This window comes from Patagioenas fasciata, chromosome 9 (assembly GCF_037038585.1).
Source record: "Patagioenas fasciata isolate bPatFas1 chromosome 9, bPatFas1.hap1, whole genome shotgun sequence".
In the NCBI taxonomy this organism is placed as follows: domain Eukaryota; kingdom Metazoa; phylum Chordata; class Aves; order Columbiformes; family Columbidae; genus Patagioenas; species Patagioenas fasciata.
In genome coordinates, this window is record NC_092528.1 from 13,503,317 (window position 1) to 13,514,071 (window position 10,755).

A 10,755-nucleotide genomic window follows, 5' to 3' on the forward strand; every position below is an offset into this window, starting at 1 on the left:
CCACCTAGATCTTCCCAAAACTATGATTTTGGGAAGCGTTTTAATAGAAAATAAAGAATGACCATGTGTTTCACCTGGAGATCTCGACAGATGGGGTGTGCCTCCTCTTCTGGGTGGACTCAGATTTGGTGGCATAATCAGGGAGCCACAAAGGTGCTATAAAGCTCATTATTTCTTTTAAAGGCTGTCCTGGACCCTGCTCATCCAGTCCAGAGGACATGGCTGCTCTGTGGCCCTCCCAGTGAGCCATCCCATCAGAGGCTGGATTTTCTGCCAGGATATAGCCAGGGACTCTATTTTTAGGTGGATACAGGAAGGTTTTGGGGAAGCATATAATGGAGCAGCAATTGTAGGAGATGGGGAGCTGCCGAACAAGGATTTTCTCTCTCTCTTCTCCCAGGTGTGCAGGACCTGCAGGGCTCATTGTCTGCAGGGTTTTGTCTTAGCAGAGGAAGGCAGAGCTCTCTGCATTGGACTGCCAGTCATTACACAGCAGATCTGCTGAAAGACTGCAGTGAATTCAGAATAATTGTACTATAGTTATTCGCCAGCGTACGTTACATTTGGAATCAGAGGTTGCTTTTCTTTCTTTGCAAGGGGAAAACATTGTAAGTGAACCCGTAATTTTGAGTAAGCTAATTCCAAGACGTTTGCAGATACTGAGTGGTTTCCTGGAATAACAGCCTCCCTCAAGAGAAATGTCAAATGCATTTAATCAGCCACATTTAGAGCTCTGCAACATCTGCAAATGAATTATTAACAATCTCAAATGTTTTTGAATGATCTAAAAGTCAGGAATAACATGGCTCTTCAGATAATCAGCTCTGATTCTCCTTTCCACTTTATGCACCAGAGGCTCTGCACCTGCCTGCCTCTGCTCACTGGAGTTCCTTGCAGCTCAGAGAAACCTCTCCCAGGGCGCTTGGGTAGCTGAACAAATGCAAAGTGCAGCTGGTGTCCAGCTGTGTCTGTAGAGATTTGTGCATCATGCAGTAAATAACCCCTGCTGGGTGTTGTGCACCCAAGGGGAGGTAAGGGCTGCTCCAGGGGGTGCAGATCCCGTGGGACTCTCATCCCTGCACATGACTGCTGTCTGCACAAATCCTTTGTTCCCACAATGCAACATTTGGACTGAAGGAGGAGATAATGGTTTGGGTAAGGTTTGCCTGGAGATGCGGCGTTGAGTAATTAGTCATCTTGGTAGCTAGCAACGGTAAATGGCAGAATAAAGCTGTGAAGCAAAGCACAGCTCAGGATTCCAGTCTTGGGTCACCTGTTGCCACGTCAAGAAGTTCATAAATGGCTCATGTGGCCTTGCCTGCAAAACAAGGTATCTTGTAAAGTGCTTTGAGAAATACTGCTGACTGTCATATTATATGTGAATCAAACCCCTTCCACTGCAATGTGGAAATACGCCTTTAGACTGTTGCAATTAATTTTTTCTAATTTCTTCAGATGAGGTAAAGTGAATACATTAATTTTTGAATCAACAAATGTTCTCTTTTAAAAGCCCCAGCTGACAAAATAATGGGAGCCATCAAGATGCAGATGTAAAAAAAAAAAAACAAACCACTTGCGGTAGCATGTGAATTAGTGAAAACCAGAAAAGGTATTAACTCTTATGGATACTAATACAATGAATCCTGGTATATGTACAAAGAAAAACTCCCTCAGGTGTCAAGGAAGTTGTTCAGCAGTTTGTTATATTCAGACCGAATTTGAAATTTCTTTTCAATCTGCTGTTGGGGAGGACTTTATATATGAGGGCATGATGAAGTTTACTGCAGCCTTTAAGGAGAACAGAAACATTTTTCTTTGATGGACAAAAGCCACTGATAAACAGAATACACACCAGCTGCACTTGAGATGCTGTCAAATTGTAGCACAGAAGAGGAATTGAAAAAAAAACCTATTCCTTAATTTGTCTGTCTGAAAATTGCAGGGTGGTCACTTTATTTTGTATATAATTATAATAAAAAGCTTGATAGTGTATCTGTTATGAATTATGTATTCTGTGTGCATTAACAACATGACTGTTTGTTCCACTACACTCATAAGGAAAACATGAAACAGACAAATGAAAGCAGAAGCGGCTGTGGCTATTAAGAACAATTAAGCATTACACAGCCTCTCAGCAGGGGGCTGCTCTGGGGTGGTTTAATGGAGCAGATCTCATCTTCTGATGCACATTTTGAGAACGCTGTCTCGCATATTCAGGTATAACTATCTGCTCTTCTGCAGGGGCTCTGCTTTCATAGCAGAAGGCAGCTATAGCTACCAAGAGGGTGCTGCCTATGTAATATTTGCTTGTTTCATTTGAAAATGGAGTTGGAGATTCATTGCTTAGAAATAAAATGCTTCACAGGGAGACGGGCCGTCCACATTCTGTGGCTGGAAAGGGTGTTGATTGCACTTTTTATCTTGAAATCAGCTTCTGTTATACAATGTGCAATTCTGTTATTTCAAGTTCAGCATCCCTTTTCTTGTTTATGAAGATGAACCACATGCACACACACACACACAAAAAAAGTCCCTTCTGGCTACCCATTATCTCTTTTAATGAAAATATTTATGTGAACTGATTATTTTCTCACATAAGAAAACTTTTAAAAAGGCGTTTAAGTACAGCAAGTTGGCTATAAAGTTAGGCTTTGATACACTTGTCTGTGTGGGTGTGAATAAGGGCAGTAAATAAAGCTTCCTGTTAAAATATGACCTTGGAAAGAAAATATAGAATTCTGAAACTTGCTCACTGAAAACACCAAACATTCATTTAATTCTCAGTACTCTTGTTTTTATCACTCTTCCCTGGTTTTATTTATTTATTTGAGTATTAAATGTTACTAATTTAACAGAAAGAAGATTTTTTCTGGACTATGAGGATTGCAGGAGCAGTATTCAGATCAAGGTGATAAAAATTGCTCTTTTTTTAAAAGTAAAATTTTGTTTTGAATACAATACAGTGATTCCAAGCTACTGATGTGCAAGTACTTTGTGAATGGCAAGAGGTTTGTCCTGTTTTAGAGAAGTGAATTTAACGCTGGTATTTTTTTTTTCAGTTCCCTGTTTCATGTTTTTGGTGACACTGAAGATGAAGTTTTATTTCTGCAGCCTTTGTACTTGGCTTCATTAGACATTGCCTCACCAAAAATCATCCCACCCCCACTTAGCAGAGATGAGCTGCTGAAGCATTCCACAGGGAAAACCACTTTTAAACTATAATCCTGGAAACACTTACGCCTGAGCTGGCCCAGCACAAACTGTGTCTGACTATACAAGCACATTTCATTCTGGAAAAGAGCCGGAGCTTTTCCAGAACTTACTCAGCAGGTCTTAACAGGAGCTCGGGAGATGTTACAAATGTAAAAGAGCCGGAGCTTTTCCAGAACATATTCAGCAGGTCTTAACAGGAGCTTGGGAGATGTTACAAGTGTCCTGGTAATGTAGTGAATAATAAAGGTTCTCTGTCTACTTACTTGCACATGTAACAGTCATGAAATAATATTTTTATTAGAGAAAAAAAGTGATGTTACACAGAATATGAATTCTCTGCTTGCCCTGGAGCCCGTCTCTTTCTTTGTGGCAGCTGTCAGGAGAGACAGTGACGAACCCATCTGCAGAGCTTCCCATCCCCTTCAGCAGAGCAGCCCAGAGCTCCTGATACTCACACACAAATGTCCAATTTTCTATTTTTTTTTAGCTTCCTTACAGAGTCTGTTTTAGCTGGACAGATCATTTATCATAGAATCTTAACCCTTTCAATGAATAATATTTTCATAATATCCAAGCTTATATCTTCCTCCTGCTGCCAAGAGATACATAATCATTAATTATGTAGAGCCCAATTTTCAGAAAAAGTAAAGCAGTTACTACCCTGGGTATATGTTACCAACTTATTCTACAATAAAATAATAGCCTCTAGAAGAGTTGTCTGTAGAAGAAAAGATGTTTCCATTTCAAATTAGTATGATCTTATCAGCTGCCACAGAGAAACACAGTGTATTGTCCAGAAATAATTTATTCATCAACAATAAAACATTTAATAGAAAAAGCCTTGTAAATAAAACTATATAATGCTTTATTTTTTTTATTCGATACTCCACAAAAACCACTACAGACAGTAACAAAATAATCCAATTAATCTTAAAAATTTCAAATTATAATTATCACTCTTCATTTATCATGTTTTATTAACAATGCAAAGGTTGTTTACATACTATAGTTTTACTTGATTTCATTAAATTGTTTCTTAAAACACTTGAAGCAATTTGTTGTTTGCCCCATAATTTATAACATATATATCAATAAACAATATAACAGCTCTGAGAAAGATACGCAGACTGTTCAATGGTCAGTAGTCTACCATGGGTGGTTTAGTGGGAGAGCAGGAATAAATCACAACTGAATTGGGATAGAAGTCAACACGCGGAAGAGAAATAATATTTGGGGAACAATTACATATTTTCCATTGCCCGTTTAGTAATGTGATCTCTCTCAAGCTCTGATTTCTCCTGTTTTAGATACTCTAGCACCTTTGCTAGCATATCTTCATCCAGATACTGCCTGTTCTGCGTCTCATCGGTTTCCCCAGCCATGGAAAGCCTTTTGCTGAGTGAAGCCAACTTGGTGGCCTCCTGTGGTCCCAGCTGGCTCAGGTGCTCCCTGATGGCCTGCTCCAGCCGGTCCTCTTCCTGTAGGTCACCTTCAGGAGCTGCAACTGGGACGCGTTTCATCTGGTTCGGGTTGATGACGTCCGGATATTTTGCCAACACCTTTGCCAAGTAATCGGCCAGCTCTTCATCCTTCTCGTTCGGTTTCTCATACTGCATTTGTCGCCTTTCCAAATCGTTCATCCAGGCAGCTTTAGGAAATAGGTGTCCCTTCAATCTTCTGGGAATGTAAGACAGTCTTGGCAAATCATTTTCTTGATTAAGACGATTAAGTAAGAAGGCGGGATTCTGATTAGCTAAATTGTCAGTTCCCAGAAGACTGACAATATCTTCAATATTGAGGTCTTCAGGTAGATTTTCTGGAATAACATTAAGAGGCTGCTTCAGGTACCCATTTTTAGAGTTTACATTATTTTTAAAAATATCGCTCTGTCCTAGATTGGTTTCAGCAATCTCATCGAGGTCTTCTGGGAATTCTGCTTCCTGCTCAGCTTCCAACCTTTCACTCTGAAGCTGCTTTTTTTCTCCAGCTTTCAACATGTCTATTAAATCCTCAGGAGGAATTTGTAAATTCCTTGAGATTTCTATCAGCTGAGCTATAGACTGAGGTTCAAGTTGCTTGTCCAAAAACATGGTTGCTCTTTTTTCCTCAAGTTCTCCTCCAGTCCTTAATTTCCTATTCCCAGTGCCGCCCATCAGCCTCTTCAGGTAATACTTCATTAGCTTTGAAACATTCTCTGACGTTTGATCTTTATTGTCTCTTCTTATTTCATCCTCAAGGAAGCTGAGTTTCCCTGATCTTTTCATTTCATCATCGATCTCTTCTTCGTGTTTATCTATTTCCTCTTTGCTATCTTTTATCTCTTCCTGGGTTTGACTTTCCACTTTTTCCTCTATGGGATTCCAATCTTCTCCTCCAACCACGTCTTCATAGGCAATGTTATTCACTTTATATACATCATCTTCATCATCTGTATACAATTTCTGGTCCTCATCCAGCCTTTCTTTCTTGTGGTTACTAGGTCCTGCCATCTTCCCCAGCTCCTGAAACACAGACTCCAAGGTAGCAAGGCTTTGGGGTGTGTATTGCTCTTCCACGATCTCGTTGGTACGCTTGAAAGGACTGTCTCTTGAACTGTCTTCATAGTGAACAAGTGGCATTTTGAGATATTTTTGCCACTTCTCAGGCCACTTGTAAGCCTCATAATCATCAGTTACTCCAGCTGGAAAGTTATCTGAACTCAGACCATAAGGTTTATTCTCCTTTTGGCCAATTTTTGAGTCTTTCTCAGCTTGTCGCAAGGCTTCCAACATTACCTTAACCCACTGGGACTCATCTTCTGTCAAAGAATCCCTTGCATTATCTGGTAGGTGAACCTGATCTTTGCTTGCTTTCTGTTGCAGGAGATACGGGACACTTTGATAAGAGTTGTAATCAGGGCTGCTTTCTCCCTGGTTAGTTTGCTTGCGAAGATCTTCTATGTATTCCAAAGCTTTGATCATATCTGGATTTGGGAACCTTTGTAAGTTTTTCATTACATAGTCTGGATCTTTCTGAAGCAGCTGATGCTGCTGGAAGGAGGCTGCATCAACCCAGCAGATTAGCACAAAGAAAAAGGTGAGAGCGCAGGCTGCTCCAAGCTGGAAGGCTTTTGTTTCTGCCATGTTTAAAATATTTCCTTGAAATAAAGAAGAAGAAGAAAAAATAAGCAGTTAACACATGGAGACAGACTTAAAAAACTGAGAAGCAGAATAGTGATAGTTACACTGGGACTCACCATGAAGAATACCACCAGTACTACATGTTTTTAATAATTATGGAAACCTAATATAACACATATATGAAAGTCATATATTTTGGTGGAAATTTGTGATTTTCTGAATCTTTCATATGATTCCTCAGTTTATTGGAAACTATTGGTTTCCTATGCTAGAAATTTCTTATGCTCAATGTACTTTATGAACATCCATTTTTCCAATGGCAGCACCAAAGTATAAAATACAAATCCTATGCGGCTCATGAAATAGCTACAGAGGGAGCTAAATGTCATTTTGATTGTGAAAATGAAGGCTTCAAATGGTGAAATCAGTATACCCATATATTTAAATACCACTAAAAGTATTAATATTAAAACTGCATACAGAATTATTTTGTGAGATTGTTCCACAGGGCATCTAATTTCATGCCAGGGTAATAACACTGAATTATGTTAGACTGCAATAAAATTAATGTAATGAAGTTGAGAACATGGCATATAATATGACTTGCAAGTTTATTTCTGTCATTACTGCTAGTGTTATTACTTTCTTTTTTTGCTATTTCATTTAAAAAAAATTCTTTCTATTACAGATGAATTTTAGTTAAGAGGCTCTATGAGGGAACCATTTTCCTATGGGCAATGATCCCCTAAATGAAGGACAAGGTATAATTTATCCTACAGGTGCAATACAATTTTACTGAATCCTTTAAAACCCATCTCAGAAATGAGCTGGAGTAGCCAGGTTCTGAGTGATGATTTCATTCATTCATTCACTTCAGCAGAAATTGAATCATGTCCCAGGGCAGGCAGAAATGTGGCCATTGGCAAAATTGAGCTAAATTCAGTTATAATAGATCAGTAGGAGCCCATATCTAGTCAGTCTGCCCAGCTTACGCCAGCCAACAATAAACTGTGGAACTGAAAAGTGGAAAACATGCCTCTGGACTAAGGAGATGGCTGTGTATGAGGTGCAGCCGCACAAGCCCAGTCTTGTGGGGACCTGAGCACCCTCCACCCAGTGAGAGGAAAAAATTGCTCAGGCACTGATACAATGGGGTGGGGAAACAGATTAGAGCCTTTTCTGATCCAGTTACATTAAAAAATAGAGTACAACAATGAGAAAGAAATTATAAAGATAGAAACCACTTTGATTAATTAACCTATTTTGGTTCCTTTGATCTTTGGCTTGGTAAAAGCATCCTGTCCAGAGGTTGGTGATTTGTGACAGCCTAAAAGAGCTACCTATGCCACTATTCACCCACTGCCGGCAGTAGAAACTGAGCATGAATATGCTCATTTCAGCTCATTTGTGGATTTTGCCACTCAGTTTTAGTTCCTAACATAATGTGACTTAACTAAATAATTAAAGCAATATCCGTTCAGAGAGCTTCTTTTTCCCCTCAGTATGCCTGGGCAAGCTAAGAGCTGTAATAGCAAACAAGTTCCCCAAACATTTCTGACTACTCAAGCCTAGCTACATTTGAGCATCGATTTCACAAAGGATTAGTTCAGAACAGCTGATTAGAAGATCCCACCCTCCAGATTGGAGTTTGCCCTGAAAAAAAGCCAACACATCATTTTCTGTCGCAGAAAAGGTACTAGTCTTATATATAAATCTCCATAATAAAAAACAAAAACAACCAAAAAAACCCACGAACCACAAACACTTCTTGCAGCAAACAAATGAAATTAAGACTTTCTTTTCCAGCAGAGAGACTGGTTATTAGCAGAGTTAGTTTGATTAGTGCATGAGAACCTCCATCGTTTCTGAGGCATGGGGGAAGGGAGAGTTGTTCCACAATTATCTCTTGGGCACCTCCCACTCACAGACACCAGCAACTCAACCTCCTTCGTGACACACAATTAGGTAGTGTTACAGCCTTTGTGAGGTTTGTCACCATCCCAGTAAAATAAAAGTTTACTGTTCCACAAGGATGTTGCTCAACCGGATATTTCTTTTTACAGGTCATTAGCTCCTTTCTACACAGTTTGGGTGCATTTGTCTCTAGATCTAGATCAATTTTCACTTCAGATTTATTGGTAGATGGCACTTAAAAGCCTTGTCAAATGGATTTGGGAATGATTTCTTTTAAAAGCTTTGAGTTCAGGTCGTAAAATCTTGTCATTAAATGTACTGCATTATCTAGGGTAAGAAGAATTCTCACCAGTCTTTCAGACTTTAATTCCATAGTTTTTGGAAAATAGGGACATTTTAGACTATCTTTAGGCTCTATAGAAAAACATTCTCTTCTATGCCTCTCAAGGGACAACATGCTAAAATGGCTGTTTTGTCTACAGATGGGTAATCGTGAAGCTAGCCTAGATGGCGAGCATATTTTCTATTAGCACCTACCAAACAAGAAAACTGTCTTTTGGCCAACAAATGTAGAAGTTCCTATTTACAAAATGAGACAATCGAGTTCACAATCTAACATGTACAAAGGCAATGCAGACTGAGAGTAGTTAGCCAGAAAACAGACAAAACAATAAATCTCCTTTCTGGGATGTTTCCATGGTAGCAGTAATTTTCTCTCTCAGTCTCTCTCAGCAGTCATCTCTGATGAGAAGGTAACGCTTCCAGTGAAAATCTGTGATGAAAACTCATAAGCTGCCCTGAGAGTCTAAGGGGAAATCCAACAGCAGTTTTCCATATGGAAAATAAGGAGCTAGATCATACCTCTTCCTCCCGCTGACTTTTACAATAAATAATAAAACTGCAGCAAATTTGCCTTTTTTTTTTTTTTTCAAAAAGTGTATCTAATTCTTTATCCTGTACAAGGGACCCAAAACACAAACGAAATAACAACAGGATGAGAAGAAAACAGTTTTGAACCCTAAGCATTTCTGAACGAATATAATAACTGTACACGTATACATCTGGAGTGTTAGTCAGATCATTTTTGCATCCAAGGTATCCTCTCATCCCATATTTTGAAGTGCCATGTCGGCAAGCCAGCACGACTGAACACGATTGCAAATACAAACGCTGTACCTCCCAGTTTCGGCCACAAACAAAGGTGGTAATACCTATATATGTAACATATAGGTAGTTGTAGGTCTGCATGTAGGTTTATATATTTATATACATATATATAAAATTGCAAAAATCACTACAACCCCATCAACTTTCTGCTGTAAACCGCTGTTTCACTCAACCTCCCTGTTCCGTGGTTGCTCCCCAGCCGGGTGGCAGCCGGCACAAGGGCCCTCCCCGGTCCCCCCTCCCCAGCCGCCCCTCCGCCCTACCTGCCAGCGCCGCTCCCGCCGCCGCCGCCGCCGCCGTCAGCACCGGACAGCGCTCGCTTATAACGGCCCGGCCGCGCCTGACGTCAGCCGCGCTCCCGCGCCCCGGGCGGAGCCTGCGGGACCCTCCCCGGGCAAAGGCTGAGGAACAGCCCCCCTTGCGGGGAGAGTGTTCTGCAAAGAAAAGAAAAACGAAGAAAAACGGAGGGGACACGAGAAAAAGGGAGAAAGAAAAAAAAAAGGGGGGGGTGGGGGGAAGAAAAATATTTTTTTAAAAAAGATGAGGGAAAAAAGATGAAAAGACGGGAAGGAAGACAGGGAAAGTGAAAAAAAAAAAGACAAAAAGAAAATAGAATATTTTAAAAATGAAAAGAAAAAATAAAGAGGGGGTAGAGAAGAGAGAGGGGGAAAAAAATAAAAAGGTAAAATTAAAATAAAGCGGGTAAACAGGGTATAGTCAGTGCCTTCTGCTTCTCTGCTCCCATGGACCACAGCAGTGAGGGGCTGGGAGAGGGGAACTCTGTTAAGCTGACCAACATCTGGGGTTTGGAGGTGATGCCGAGGCAGCAGCAGGAGCAGACGCCTGGGGCTCCAGAACAGGAGCCCAGTTGGGGCACACCGGTATGTGTAGGGCACTGGAGGGGAGTGCGAGCCAAACCTCGAGGAAGAGCATGTGCCAAGGCAGTGCAGTGCAAAGGTCAGTGTGTGCACCTAGCTGTGCCCTTCCCTTTTGCAGGAGCTGCCCTTTTAACAGCTACGGTCTATACGGAGTTATTTTTTTTAATCTTTGAATGAGACATAGCACAGTTCTGGCTTTGTGACAGGGTAGGGACAATTCACAGCATCCATGGCCTCTTCATCAGGCACAGGAGGCCTGGGAGCTCTGGCCAACTAAAGCATCCTGCTGAGAGCTGGGTGCTCTCAGGAGAATGAAGGGGGGAAATTACACGTTTCCATTGTTTGCCTGACACAGATAGAAAACATGAAACATGTTGGAAAAGGCAGAAGGATCACCCCACAGTAACTCCACTACTGGCCGTGCCCTTGCAGTTTTAACTCCATTCTCAGCACTCCATGTGCAA

The 10,755-nt window shown here is 40.8% G+C and overlaps 1 protein-coding gene and 1 long non-coding RNA gene across 7 annotated transcripts in view; one reads left to right on the forward strand and one right to left on the reverse strand.

Annotated features, from left to right (window-relative positions):
- The window catches only part of LOC139828629 (uncharacterized), a 41,285-nt gene extending 37,083 nt beyond the window's left edge, over window positions 1-4,202 (forward strand). For 5 of the 6 annotated variants that reach the window (XR_011740483.1, XR_011740479.1, XR_011740478.1 and 2 more), the window contains 2 exons: window positions 2,856-2,908; window positions 3,060-4,202. This is a non-coding gene — a long non-coding RNA (uncharacterized lncRNA). The remainder of the gene's footprint in view (window positions 1-2,855; window positions 2,909-3,059) is intronic. The other variant, XR_011740481.1, reaches the window with a different exon arrangement.
- Window positions 4,055-9,801, reverse strand: SCG2 (secretogranin II). Its single transcript, XM_065845087.2, has 2 exons — window positions 9,677-9,801; window positions 4,055-6,349 (listed from the first exon to the last, which is right to left on the reverse strand). Exon 2 carries the CDS (start codon window positions 6,333-6,335, stop codon window positions 4,455-4,457), a length of 1,881 nt encoding a protein of 626 aa, XP_065701159.1. The 5' UTR covers window positions 6,336-6,349; window positions 9,677-9,801; the 3' UTR covers window positions 4,055-4,454.
- Window positions 9,802-10,755: the final 954 nt, after the last annotated feature.